Source organism: Pyrgilauda ruficollis, unplaced genomic scaffold (genome assembly GCF_017590135.1).
Source record: "Pyrgilauda ruficollis isolate IOZ18807 unplaced genomic scaffold, ASM1759013v1 scaffold973, whole genome shotgun sequence".
In the NCBI taxonomy this organism is placed as follows: Eukaryota; Metazoa; Chordata; class Aves; order Passeriformes; family Passeridae; genus Pyrgilauda; species Pyrgilauda ruficollis.
Window position 1 is genome coordinate 3,275 of NW_024531855.1, and position 13,961 is coordinate 17,235.

The window sequence follows — 13,961 nt, forward strand, 5'->3', positions numbered from 1 at the left end:
ACCCTGTGTCACCCTCTGTGACCCTGTGTCACCCTGTGTCACCCTGTATGACCCTGTGTCACCCTGTGTCACCCTGTGTGCCCATGTCCCCTGACCCTGTGTCACCCTGTATGACCCTGTGTCACCTTGTGTGACCCTGTGTCCCCATGTCCCCTGACCCTGTGTCACCCTGTATGACCCTGTGTCACCCTGTGTCACCCTGTGTCACCCTGTGTGCCCATGTCCCCTGACCCTGTGTCACCCTGTATGACCCTGTGTCACCCTGTGTCACCCTGTGTCACCCTGTGTGCCCATGTCCCCTGACCCTGTGTCACCCTGTGTCACCCTGTGTCACCCCTGTGACCCTGTGTCCCCTCTGTCCCCTGTCCCCGCAGAGGAGGTGGAGCTGGAGCTGCGCCTGGCGCGCTTCGAGCGGCTGATGGCGCTGTGTCTGCGCTGTCCCTGGGGTGTCCTTGTGACCCTGTCAGCCCTGTCACTGTGTGTCCCCATGTCCCCTGACCCTGTGACCCTGTGTCCCCTGATCCCGTGTCACCCTGTGTCACCCCTGTGACCCTGTGTCCCCTCTGTCCCCTGTCCCCGCAGAGGAGGTGGAGCTGGAGCTGCGCCTGGCGCGCTTCGAGCGGCTGATGGCGCTGTGTCTGCGCTGTCCCTGGGGTGTCCTTGTGACCCTGTCAGCCCTGTCACTGTGTGTCCCCATGTCCCCTGACCCTGTGACCCTGTGTCCCCTCTGTTCCCCCTGTCCCCGCAGAGGAGGTGGAGCTGGAGCTGCGCCTGGCGCGCTTCGAGCGGCTGATGGCGCGGCGGCCGCTGCTGCTGAACAGCGTGCTGCTGCGCCAGAACCCGCACAACGTGCACGAGTGGCACAAGAGGGTGGCCCTGCACCAGGGACAGCCCGACAAGGTGAGGGGACACCGGGGGACACCGGGGAACACCGGGGGACGTGGCTGGCTGGGTGGAGGGGACGCTGGGGGTTATGGGTGGGTGGTTTGGGGGGTTGGGTGGTGGCATTGCAGTGACTGTGCTGTCCCTGTGTCCCCCCTGTCCTCTGTGTCCCCAATGTCCTCGGTGTCCCTGTGTTTCCAATCTCTCCAATGTACCCATGCCCCCAATGTCCCGACTGTCCCTTCATGTCCCCAACATCCCCTGCTGTCCCCAATGTCTCCTGGCTGTCCCCAATGTCCCCTGACTGTCCCCAATGTCCCAACATCCTTTGACTGTCCCCAATGTCCCTGGTGTCCCCTGCTGTCCCCACTGTCCCTTGGCTGTCCCCAACATCTCCCACTCTCCCCTGCTGTCCCCAATCTCCCCTGGCTGTGTCCACTGTCCCTGCTGTCCCCGCTGTCCCTGATGTCCTCGCTGTCCCTAATGTCCCCTGCTATCTCCAATGTCCCCAATGTCCCCTCTGTCCCTGCTGTCCCTAATGTCCCCTCTGTCCCCTCTGTCCCCGCTGTCCCAGATCATCCAGACGTTCACCGAGGCCGTGCGCACGGTGGATCCCCAGCGCGCCACCGGCCGCCCCCACGAGCTCTGGGTGGCCTTCGCGCGCTTCTACGAGGACAACGGGCAGCTGGACGACGTGAGGGACCCCCAGACCCCCCTGGGGACACCCCAGAACCCGGGGACACCCCGAAACCCACCTGGGGACACCCCAAAACCTGAGGACCCCCCAAAACCCGGGGACCCCCCAAAACCCACCTGGGAACACCCCAGAACCTGGGGACCCCCAAAACCTGCCTGGGGTCACCCCAAAACCTGCCTGGGGAAACCCCAAACCCGCCTGGGAACCCTGAACCCTGAGGGACACCCCAAAACCCCGAGGGACACCCCAGAACCCACCTGGGACCCCCGATCCCTGAGGGACACCCCAAAACCTGAGGACCCCCCAAAACCCACATGGGGACCCCCTAAAACCCGGGGACACCCCGAAACCCACCTGGGACCCCTGAACCCCGAGGGACACCCCAAAACCCCGAGGGATACCCCAGAACCCACCTGGGACCCCCGATCCCTGAGGGACACCCCAAACCCTGAGGGACCCCCAAACCTGGGGACACCCCAAAACTTGGGGACACCCCAAACCCTGAGGTTCACCCCAAACCTGGGGGACACCCAAACCCCGGGGGACACCCCAAAACCCGCCTGGGACCCCTGAGTGGCACCCCCAAAGCCACCTGGGACCCCCAGACCTGTCTGTGCCCCCAAGACATCCCCCCTCCTGTCCCACCAATGTCCCCAGTGTCCCCAATGTCCCCAAGCCAGGTCCATCCTGTCCCTGTCCCCAGTGTCCCCAGTGTCCCTAGTGTCCCCAATGCTGTCCCCAGGCCAGGTCCATCCTGTCCCCAATGATGTCCCCAGTGTCCCTGTCCCCAGGCCAGGTCCATCCTGTCCCTGCCCCCAGTGTCCCCAGTGGTGTCCCCAGTGGTGTCCCCAGGCCAGGTCCATCCCGTCCCGTGCCACCCGGGTGCAGTTCCTGTCCCTGTCCCCAGTGTCCCCAGTATGCCTGTCCCTGTCCCCAGGCCAGGTCCATCCTGTCCCTGTCCCCAATGTCCCCAACGTCCCTGTCCCCAGGCCAGGTCCATCCTGTCCCGTGCCACCCGGGTGCGGTTCCGCCGTGTCGAGGACCTCGCCGCCGTCTGGTGCGAGTTCGGGGAGCTGGAGCTGCGCCACCAGCGCCACCAGGAGGCGCTCAGCGTGCTGCGGGTGGGGAAACCCAAAACGGGCAACCCGGGAACGGGCACCCCGGGAACGGGGAAAACCAAAAACAGGGGATCCCAAAAACGGGGAAACCCGGGAACGGGCACCCCAAAAATGGGGAACCCCAGGAACAGGCACCCCAAAAACGGGGAACCCCAAAAATGGGGAACCCCGAAAATGGGGAACCCATTTTTCCCTCTTTTCCCTCCCTTTTCCTTCTTTTCCCCTGGTTTTTCCCCCTTTTCCCCCCTTTTTTCCTCTTCTTTCCCCATTTGCTCTCTTCCCTCTTTTTCCCTGCCTTTTTCCTCTTTTTCCCGTTTTTCCCCCCATTTCTCCCTCTTTCCCCCCCTTTTCCTCCTTTTCCCGTTTTTTCCCCCATATTTCCCCTTCTTTCCCCATTTTCTCCCTTGGGGTGGACATGGGGGACAGCTGGGGACATTGGAATGGGCATGGGGCACGCTGGGCTGGGTATGGGGGACACCTGGGTGGCCTCAGGGGACACCTGGGGACACTGGGCTGGGTGTGGGGGACACCTGGGTGGCCTCAGGGGACACCTGGGGACACTGCCGGGTGTGGGGTGGGTGTGGGGACGTGTGTGCCCATCCCCCCACGGACACCGCTGTGTCCCCGTGTCCGGGGGGGGGGATGGGCATGGCTGTGACCCTGCTGTCCTTGTCCCTGTCCCTGTCTCCTCTGTCCCCATCCCTGTCCCCTGTCACTGTCCCCCTGTCCCTGTCTCCATTGTTCCCTGTCCCCTCTGTCCCTGTCTTTCTCCCCTGTCCCCTCTGTCCCTCTCTGTATCCTTGTCCCCTCTGTCCCCATCCGTGTCCCCTGTCCCCATATCTCTGTTCCCCACGTCCCCATGTCCCTGTCCATGTCCCCTCTGTTCCCGATGTCCCCTCTAACCCTGTCCCCATCATTGTCCCCATGTCCCTGTCCCTGCTCCTCTGCCCTGTCCCCTCTGTCCCTATGTCTCCCTGGTGTCCCCCTGTGCCCATGTCCTGTGTCCCCACGTTCCCTGTCTCTGTCCCCATGTCCTCCTGTCCTCATGTTCCTATATCCCTATGTCCCCCTGTCCCCGTGTCCCTGTCCCCATGTCCCCTTTGTCCCTGTGCCCCCCTGTCCCCATATCCCCATGTCCCTGTCCCCATCCCTGTCCCTGTGTCCCTGTTCCTCTGTCCATGTCCATGTCCCTGTCCCCATGTCCTTATCCCCCTGGTGTCCCCATGTCCCTTTCTGTCCCTCATGTCCCCTGTGTCCCTGTCCCTGTGTCCCTGTCCGTGCCCCCCTGTCCATGTCCCCCTGTCCCTGTCCCCGTGTCCATCATGTCCCCTGTGTCCCTGTCCCTGTTTCCCTGTCCCTGTGTCCTTGTCCCCTTTGTCACTGTCCCCATCCCTGTCCCCATGTCCTCATCCCTGTCTCCTTGTCCCCCTGGTGTCCCCATGTCCCTCTCTATCCCCCTGGTGTCCCCATGTCATGTCCCTGTCTGTGTCCCTGTCCCTGTCCCTCTGCCCCTGTCCGTGTCCCCGTGTCCCTGTAAACCCCGAAAATGGGGAAACCCAAAAAGAGGGGATCCCAAAAACGGGTGCAACCCAAAAATGGGGAAACCCGAAAATGGGGAACCCCAAAAACGGGGAACCCCAAAAACGGGAACCCCGGAAACAGGGAACCCCAAAAATGGGGCACCTCAAAAATGGGCACCCCAAAAACAGGGGGACCCCGAAAATGGGGACCTCGAAACTGAGGGATCCCAAAAATGGGGCACCTCAAAAATGGGCACCCCAAAAACGGGGGGAACCTAAAAATAGGGAAACCCAGAAACGGGGACCCCCAAAAACAGGGAATGCCAGAAATGGGCACCCCAAAAATAGAGAACCCCAGAAACTGGGGATCCCAAAAACGGGGGCAACCCAAAAATGGGGAGCCCCCCCTTTTCCTTGTTTCCCCTTTTCCCATTTTCTCCCTGTCCCCCTCTTTGTTCCCCATTTTTGCCCCCTTTTTTTTCCTCTTTTTTCCCATTTTTATCCCCTTCCCTCCTTTTTTCCCCTTTTCTTCCATTTTCCCCCATTTCTCCCCCTTTTCCCCCCCCTTTTCCTCCTTTACCCTGGTTTTTCCCCCTTTTTCCTCTTTTTCCCCTCTTTTTTCCCCCCATTTTTCCCTCTTTCCCCCCATTTCTCTCTGTTTTTCCCCCCATTTTTCCCTCTTTTCCCTGTTTTTTTCCCCCATTTCTCCCTCTTTTCCCCCCCTTTTCCTCCTTTTCCCCTGGTTTTCCCCCATTTTTCCCCTTCTTTCCCCATTTTCTCCCTTCCCCCCCCTTTTTCCTCTTTTCCCCTTCTTTTTTCCCCATTTTTCCCTCTTTCCCCCCATTTCTCCTCATTTTTCCCTCTTTTTTTCCCTTTTCCCATGGGGACACTGCAGGGACACTGCAGGGGGAGCTGGGGACACTGGGGACACTGCAGGGGGAGCTGGGACAGCTTCAAGGTGACACTGGGGACACTGGGGGAGCTGGCAGCAGTTTCAAGGTGACACCAGGACACTGCAGGGACACCTGGCACAGCTGGGGACAGCTTTGAGGTGACACTGGGGACACTGCAGGGATACCTGGGACACCTGGGGACTGGGGACACTGCAGGGGGAGCTGGGACAGCTTCAAGGTGACACTGGGGACACTGGGGGAGCTGGCAGCAGTTTCAAGGTGACACCAGGACACTGCAGGGACACCTGGCACAGCTGGGGACAGCTTTGAGGTGACACTGGGGACACTGCAGGGATACCTGGGACACCTGGGGACACTCTTCTGAGCCACAGGGTCACTGGTGTCCCCATCTCCCTCCTGGGGTGTCCCCAGTCCCTGCAGGGGATGCCAGGCGTGGCATCGCACTGTCCCAGTGGTGACACTGCCATGCCAATGTCCCCGTGCCAATGTCCGCAGTGTCCCCAGTGTCCCTGCAGGCCTACGAGCGTGGCATCTCACTGCTGCAGTGGTGACTCTGTGTCCTCAATGTCCCCAGTGTTCCCATGCTGATGTCCCCGTGTCCCCTCAGGCGTACAAGCACGCATCGCGCTGTTCCAGTGGTGTCACCATGCCCATGTCCCCATTGTCCCCAGTGTCCCTGCAGGTGTACGAACACGCATCGCGCTGTTCCGGTGGTGTCCCCGTGTCCCCAATGTCCCCGTGTCCCCGCAGGCCTACGAGTGCGGCATCGCGCTGTTCCGGTGGTGTCCCCATGCCCATGTCCCCGGTGTCCCCATGCCCATGTCCCCAGTGTCCCCATGTCCCCGCAGGTCTACGAGCGCGGCATCGCGCTGTTCCGGTGGTGTCCCCATGCCCATGTCCCCGGTGTCCCCATGCCCATGTCCCCATGTCCCCGTGTCCCCACAGGCCTACGAGCGCGGCATCGCGCTGTTCCGGTGGTGTCCCCATGCCCATGTCCCCGGTGTCCCCATGCCCATGTCCCCATGTCCCCGTGTCCCCACAGGCCTACGAGCGCGGCATCGCGCTGTTCCGGTGGTGTCCCCATGCCCATGTCCCCGGTGTCCCCATGCCCATGTCCCCATGTCCCCGTGTCCCCACAGGCCTACGAGCGCGGCATCGCGCTGTTCCGGTGGTGTCCCCATGCCCATGTCCCCGGTGTCCCCATGCCCATGTCCCCATGTCCCCGTGTCCCCACAGGCCTACGAGCGCGGCATCGCGCTGTTCCGGTGGTGTCCCCATGCCCATGTCCCCGGTGTCCCCATGCCCATGTCCCCATGTCCCCGTGTCCCCACAGGCCTACGAGCGCGGCATCGCGCTGTTCCGGTGGTGTCCCCATGCCCATGTCCCCGGTGTCCCCATGCCCATGTCCCCATGTCCCCGTGTCCCCACAGGCCTACGAGCGCGGCATCGCGCTGTTCCGGTGGTGTCCCCATGCCCATGTCCCCGGTGTCCCCATGCCCATGTCCCCATGTCCCCGTGTCCCCACAGGCCTACGAGCGCGGCATCGCGCTGTTCCGGTGGTGTCCCCATGCCCATGTCCCCGGTGTCCCCATGCCCATGTCCCCATGTCCCCGTGTCCCCACAGGCCTACGAGCGCGGCATCGCGCTGTTCCGGTGGTGTCCCCATGCCCATGTCCCCGGTGTCCCCATGCCCATGTCCCCATGTCCCCGTGTCCCCACAGGCCTACGAGCGCGGCATCGCGCTGTTCCGGTGGTGTCCCCATGCCCATGTCCCCGGTGTCCCCATGCCCATGTCCCCATGTCCCCGTGTCCCCACAGGCCTACGAGCGCGGCATCGCGCTGTTCCGGTGGTGTCCCCATGCCCATGTCCCCGGTGTCCCCATGCCCATGTCCCCATGTCCCCGTGTCCCCACAGGCCTACGAGCGCGGCATCGCGCTGTTCCGGTGGTGTCCCCATGCCCATGTCCCCGGTGTCCCCATGCCCATGTCCCCATGTCCCCGTGTCCCCACAGGCCTACGAGCGCGGCATCGCGCTGTTCCGGTGGTGTCCCCATGCCCATGTCCCCGGTGTCCCCATGCCCATGTCCCCATGTCCCCGTGTCCCCACAGGCCTACGAGCGCGGCATCGCGCTGTTCCGGTGGTGTCCCCATGCCCATGTCCCCGGTGTCCCCATGCCCATGTCCCCATGTCCCCGTGTCCCCACAGGCCTACGAGCGCGGCATCGCGCTGTTCCGGTGGTGTCCCCATGCCCATGTCCCCGGTGTCCCCATGCCCATGTCCCCATGTCCCCGTGTCCCCACAGGCCTACGAGCGCGGCATCGCGCTGTTCCGGTGGTGTCCCCATGCCCATGTCCCCGGTGTCCCCATGCCCATGTCCCCATGTCCCCGTGTCCCCACAGGCCTACGAGCGCGGCATCGCGCTGTTCCGGTGGTGTCCCCATGCCCATGTCCCCGGTGTCCCCATGCCCATGTCCCCATGTCCCCGTGTCCCCACAGGCCTACGAGCGCGGCATCGCGCTGTTCCGGTGGTGTCCCCATGCCCATGTCCCCGGTGTCCCCATGCCCATGTCCCCATGTCCCCGTGTCCCCACAGGCCTACGAGCGCGGCATCGCGCTGTTCCGGTGGTGTCCCCATGCCCATGTCCCCGGTGTCCCCATGCCCATGTCCCCATGTCCCCGTGTCCCCACAGGCCTACGAGCGCGGCATCGCGCTGTTCCGGTGGTGTCCCCATGCCCATGTCCCCGGTGTCCCCATGCCCATGTCCCCATGTCCCCGTGTCCCCACAGGCCTACGAGCGCGGCATCGCGCTGTTCCGGTGGTGTCCCCATGCCCATGTCCCCGGTGTCCCCATGCCCATGTCCCCATGTCCCCGTGTCCCCACAGGCCTACGAGCGCGGCATCGCGCTGTTCCGGTGGTGTCCCCATGCCCATGTCCCCGGTGTCCCCATGCCCATGTCCCCATGTCCCCGTGTCCCCACAGGCCTACGAGCGCGGCATCGCGCTGTTCCGGTGGTGTCCCCATGCCCATGTCCCCGGTGTCCCCATGCCCATGTCCCCATGTCCCCGTGTCCCCACAGGCCTACGAGCGCGGCATCGCGCTGTTCCGGTGGTGTCCCCATGCCCATGTCCCCGGTGTCCCCATGCCCATGTCCCCATGTCCCCGTGTCCCCACAGGCCTACGAGCGCGGCATCGCGCTGTTCCGGTGGTGTCCCCATGCCCATGTCCCCGGTGTCCCCATGCCCATGTCCCCATGTCCCCGTGTCCCCACAGGCCTACGAGCGCGGCATCGCGCTGTTCCGGTGGTGTCCCCATGCCCATGTCCCCGGTGTCCCCATGCCCATGTCCCCATGTCCCCGTGTCCCCACAGGCCTACGAGCGCGGCATCGCGCTGTTCCGGTGGTGTCCCCATGCCCATGTCCCCGGTGTCCCCATGCCCATGTCTGGGGGCACTGAGCTCTTCGGGGTCACCCACACGCGCCCCATCTACCAGAGAGCCATCGAGGTGGGCACCTGGGGCACCTGGGCACACCTGGGGCACCTGGGGCTGGGGGCACTGAGGGGTCACCAGAGAGGCATTGAGTTGGGCACAGGTGGGCACAGATGTGTACAGGGGGCTACAGGTGGCACAGGTGGGCACAGGTGGGTACAGGTGAGCACAGGTGGGCACAGATTGGCATAGGTGGGTACAGGTGGGCAGAGGTGGGAACTGGGGGGCACAGGTGGGCACAGCACAGCTATGTGCAGCTGGCCACAGCTGGGGTCTGGGGGCACAGGTGGGCATAGCTGGGTACAGGCGGACACAGATGGGTTCAGGGGGGCACAGGTGGGTACAGGCGGACACAGATGGGTTCAGGGGGGCACAGGTGGGTACAGGGGGGCACAGCTGGTGCCAGGTGACCCAGGTGGCACCGTGCCCGTCGCCAGGTGCTGGGTGACGACGCGGCGCGGGAGCTGTGCCTGCGCTTCGCCGACATGGAGTGCAAGCTGGGGGAGGTGGATCGGGCCCGCGCCATCTACACCTACTGCTCGCAGATCTGCGACCCCCGGGTGAGACTGGGAGGGACTGGGGACACTGGGGACACTGGGAGGGACTGGGATGGACTGGGAGGGACTGGGATGGACTGGGGACCTGGGGACACTGGGATGGACTGGGGACATGGGGACACTGGGGACACCTACTGCTCGCAGATCTGTGACCCCCGGGGGAGACTGGGATGGACTGGGACAGACTGGGGGCACTGGGGGCATGCACTGCTCGCAGATCTGTGACCCTTGGCTGAGGTGGCACCTGGCCAGGAGTGTCCTCAGGCTGTCCCTGCACTGTCCCTGTGTCCCTTACACTGTCCCTGTGTCCCCATGTCCCCGTCCCTCTCCCCAGATCATGGGCAGCCTCTGGTAGACCTGGCAGGAGTTTGAGATGATGATGATGATGATGATGATGATGATGACGATAACGATAACGATGATGATGATGTCCCCATGTCCACATCCCTGTCCCCAGATCACGGGCAGCCTCTGGCAGGAGTTTGAGATGCTGACACTGTCCCTGTGTCCCCCTGTCCCCACACTGTCCCCATGTCCCCAGATCATGGGCAGCTTCTGGCAGAGCTGACAGGAGTTTGGGATGATGATGATGATGATATGATGATGATGATGATGGTGATGATATGATGGTGATGATGATGATGGTGATGATGATGTGATCATGATGATGATGATGATGATATTACGTCCCTGTCCCAGATCACGGGCAGTTTCTGGCAGACCTGGAAGGAGTTTGACATGATGATGATGATGATGATATTATGATGATGATGATATTATGATGATGATGATGGTGATGTGATGATGATGATGGTGACGATGATGATGATGTGTCCTGTCCCAGATCACGGGCAGCTTCTGGCAGACCTGGAAGGAGTTTGAGATCCGCCACGGGAACGAGGACACCATCCGGGAGATGCTGCGCATCAAGCGCAGCGTGCAGGCCACCTACAACACCCAGGTGAACTTCATGGCCTCGCAGATGCTCAAGGTGTCGGGCAGCGCCACCGGCACAGGTACGGCACCGGGCACGGGGGGGAACAGGTATGGCACCGGGGGGCACAGGTACGGCAGAGGGGTACAGGTATGGCACAGGGGGGCACAGGGGGAGCACAGGTACAGCACAGGTGAGGGGAATGTGGAGGGCACAGGTACGGCACCGGGGGGCAGAGGTACTGCACAGGAATGGCACCAGAAGGGGCACAGGGGGTCATGGGGATATGGGGGGACACAGGTGAGGGGAATGGGGAGTGCACAGGTATGGCACAGGAGGGGCACAGGTATGGCACCGGGGGGGGCGTGGGGGCGCACAGGTACTGCACAGGTATTGCACAGGTATGGCACCGGGGGGGCACAGGGAGGGTACAGGTATGGCACAGGTACGGCACCACAGGTAACACAGGGGGGCACAGGTGAGGGGACAGGGAGGGCACAGGTATGGCACCACTAGGGTCATGGAGGGGCACAGGGGGGGCACAGGTGAGGGTGCAAGCATGGCACCACAGGGGCACTGTGGAGGGCACAGGTGTGGCACCAGGAGGGGCACGGGGAGGGCACAGGTGAGGGCACAGGGGGGGCACAGGTGAGGGTGCAAGCATGGCACCACTAGGGTCATGGAGGGGCACAGGTGAGGGTGCAGGTACAGCACTGGCACAGCACCACAGGGGCACCGAGGAGGGCACAGGTGTGGCACCAGGAGGGGCACGGGGAGAGGCGCCGCTGTCGCTGCAGGGGAACCCCGAGGAGATCGACCTGGACGAGGAGGGGGAGGAGCCCGACGGTACGGGGGCGGGGCTAACGGAGGGGGCGGGGCTAACGGAGACCCCAAGCCCCTCCCCCAGTGTCGGTGACCCCTCCCCCCGGGGTGGGGGAGGGGCAGAGCTGACCCCGTGACCTCTCCCGGCCCAAATTCAGCTTTTATTGCCCCGGGGGGGCTCGGGGGGTCCCGGGGGGGTCCCCAGGGTCTGCAGCAGCCGCGGGGCGAAGGCCTGTTCCAGCTGGGGGAGGGGAACGGGGCTGAGACCCCCCAGAGACCCCCAAAAACACACCCCTCCCCCCCCGAGAGCCCCCAGCCCCAAAATCCACCCAAACACCCCCGATCCCCCTCACAGTGGTTTGGTCCGTGCCCCTCCCCCCCACACCCGGTATTTGGTCTCGCCCTCCCGGAAGTTGCTCCTCCCAGCCGGAAGTTGCCCTTCCTCCCCCGGAAATTGCTCTGCCACCCACCGGAAGTCACTCTCCCCGCCCGGAAGTTGGTCTCTTTCCCCCGGAAGTTGCTCTCCCGCCTACCGGAAGTAGGTTACTCCCACTGAAAGTTGCTCTCCCTTCCCGGAAGTTGCTCACTTCTATCCCGGAAGTTGCTTTCCCCCTCCCGGAAGTTTGCATCGCTCCCGGAAGTTAGTATCACCCAACCGGAAGTTGCTCTACCGCCCACCGGAAGTAGGTTACTGCCGACGAAAGTCGCTCTCCCCTATCCCGGAAGCTGCTCTCCCCTCCCCCGGAAGTTGCTCTCCCCACACCGGAAGTTGCTCTCACCCTTCCGGAAGCGTTTGGCGTCGAACGGCTGCAGCAGCGCCCCCTGCTGGAGCGGCCCGTGCGGCGCGTGCGGGCCCCTCACGGCGCCGGGGGCGGGGCCATCTCCGGGGCGCATGCGCAGGAACAGCCCGCGGGGGGCGCTGCTGAGCAGCACCCCCGGCCCCGCCCCCACCGGAAGCACCAGGCGCGGCAGCGGCGGCGGCGGCGCCCCCTGGCGGCCCGGAGGACTGAGCAGGTACTCGCCGGGGGGCAGCGCCCCCTGCCAGGCCAGGGCGGGGCCTCTGCGCAGGCGCAGCAGCAGCGCCGCGTCTCCTGCAGGAGGCGCCAGAGAGCGCAAAGGGGCGGGGTCAGGCGAGGGGCGGGGCCAAAGTGGGCAGCGGGGCGGGGCTAAAGGGGTGGAGCCAAAGCTCTGCAGGTGACAGTGGGAGGTGGGGGCGTGGCCTAGGCTTGGGGGAGGAGCCAACACTGGGTGAGTCAGTGCTGTGGGCGTGGCCGGGCTGTCACTGGTCGTTGGCTCCTCCCCTTGGGGCGTGGCTTACCCTCTGCAGGGGGGAGGGGCTCTGCGCTCTCCACCTCGATGTGCAGGGGCAGCGGAGCCGGGGGCGGGGCCTCTGCTGAAGGGGCGGAGTCAGGCGGCGGCCACGCCCCATAGCTCCGCCCCCAGGCTTGTCCCAGAACTGCCCCACCCCCTCTCACCGGGCTCCTCCTCATCCGGGGCCTCCTCTCGGCTCTCGGGGGGCGGGGTCGGTGGGAGGGGCTCCGGGGGGCTCAGCCCCGCCTCCTTCTGGCTCTGCCGGCCCTTGGGGGTCTTGGGCTCTGTAGGGAGGCGGCACTGAGATGGTTAACTCGGCGCTGACCCCTCCCCCATCGTTTCCGGTGCCCCGTTGGGCCCCTCCCCCGGTGCTGCTCTGGTTCGGTTCCCCCATCTCGGGGCACCCACAGACTCAACGCCCTCCCCCCTCGGGCCCCTCCTCATTTGGGGGCTGCCCCACATCCAGTCCCCATTTCCGGTGTAGCCTCCCAAAATGAGTCCCCATTTCCGGTGTGTCCCCTCATATTCTGTCCCCATTTCCGGTGTGTCCCCTCATATTCTGTCCCCATTTCCGGTGTCTTCCTCCATATTCAGTCCCCTCACCCACTTCCGGTGTCCCCCCAATCTCCGTCCCCCATTGTCCGTTTCCGTTCCCGGTGCTCACCGCGGGCGGGCAGCACCCGGTACACGCGGTAGGGGCGTGGCCCGTCCGAGCGGCCCCGCCCACGCAGCTCGCGGAACTCGGGGCTCCGGGCCAGGGCGCAGCGCAGCCGCGTCTTCCACCCCGCGGGGTCCGGGGGGTCCCCGGGCCGGAACCGCCCCTTGTACTCCGCCCACGCCTGCAGCCCCCGCCCCACCCGCTCGCACTTTGCATCGATCGGCCCCGCCCTCTCCTGAAGGCCCCCCCCCGCAGCTGTCCCGGTCCCGCCCCTCGGGCTGGCTCCTCCCCCAGGGGGTGTCCCCATTTCCGGTGTGTCCCCTCATATTCTGTCCCCATTTCCGGTGTGTCCCCTCATATTCTGTCCCCATTTCCGGTGTCTTCCTCCATATTCAGTCCCCTCACCCACTTCCGGTGTCCCCCCAATCTCCGTCCCCCATTGTCCGTTCCCGTTCCCGGTGCTCACCGCGGGCGGGCAGCACCCGGTACACGCGGTAGGGGCGTGGCCCGTCCGAGGGGCCCCGCCCACGCAGCTCGCGGAACTCGGGGCTCCGGGCCAGGGCGCAGCGCAGCCGCGTCTTCCACCCCGCGGGGTCCGGGGGGTCCCCGGGCCGGAACCGCCCCTTGTACTCCGCCCACGCCTGCCGGCAGCAACGCAATCGGGCCACGCCCACCTCATTTGCATAGCGCAGACCCCGCCCCACCCGCTCGAACTTTGCATCGATCGGCCCCGCCCTCTCCTGAAGGCCCCACCCCGCAGCTGTCCCGGTCCCGCCCCTCGGGCTGGCTCCTCCCCCAGGGGGCGTGGCTCAAGCTCCGCCTCCTCCCATGGATTTTCTCAGCGCGGGCCTCTCATAGCCCCGCCCTCTTCTTAGCTCCTCCCTCTTTCACAGCCCCTCCCTTTTAAGCTCCGCCTCTCACCTAGGCCCCTCCCATCTCCTTACAGAGTTCCGTCCCTCACTTCTTGAAAGCCCCGCCCCACTCTGTAGAGCCCCGCCCCTCACATTACAGAGCATCGTCCTTGACCCCGCCCCTCACGATGCCGGGTCCCGCCCCTA

General features: G+C 64.8%; 2 protein-coding genes across 2 annotated transcripts in view; one reads left to right on the forward strand and one right to left on the reverse strand.

Moving 5' to 3' along the window:
* XAB2 (XPA binding protein 2) overlaps positions 1–11,490 on the forward strand; it is a gene marked incomplete at its 5' end in the record, with an annotated part of 14,757 nt that extends 3,267 nt beyond the window's left edge. Inside the window, 7 exons of the mRNA XM_041490022.1 lie at positions 2,569–2,719; positions 5,739–5,929; positions 8,502–8,636; positions 9,059–9,181; positions 10,023–10,194; positions 10,788–10,958; positions 11,348–11,490. Of these exons, the coding sequence (XP_041345956.1) occupies positions 2,569–2,719; positions 5,739–5,929; positions 8,502–8,636; positions 9,059–9,181; positions 10,023–10,194; positions 10,788–10,958; positions 11,348–11,490 (1,086 nt within the window). The remainder of the gene's footprint in view (positions 1–2,568; positions 2,720–5,738; positions 5,930–8,501; positions 8,637–9,058; positions 9,182–10,022; positions 10,195–10,787; positions 10,959–11,347) is intronic.
* LOC121365658 (basic proline-rich protein-like) lies at positions 11,352–13,711 on the reverse strand (the record flags this gene model as incomplete). The annotated part of the gene is made up of 4 exons (XM_041490021.1): positions 11,352–12,025; positions 12,253–12,324; positions 12,410–12,529; positions 13,370–13,711. Coding segments are annotated over 4 exons (911 nt in total), but the record flags the coding sequence as incomplete, so codon positions are not given.
* Between the last annotated feature and the right edge of the window lie 250 nt (positions 13,712–13,961).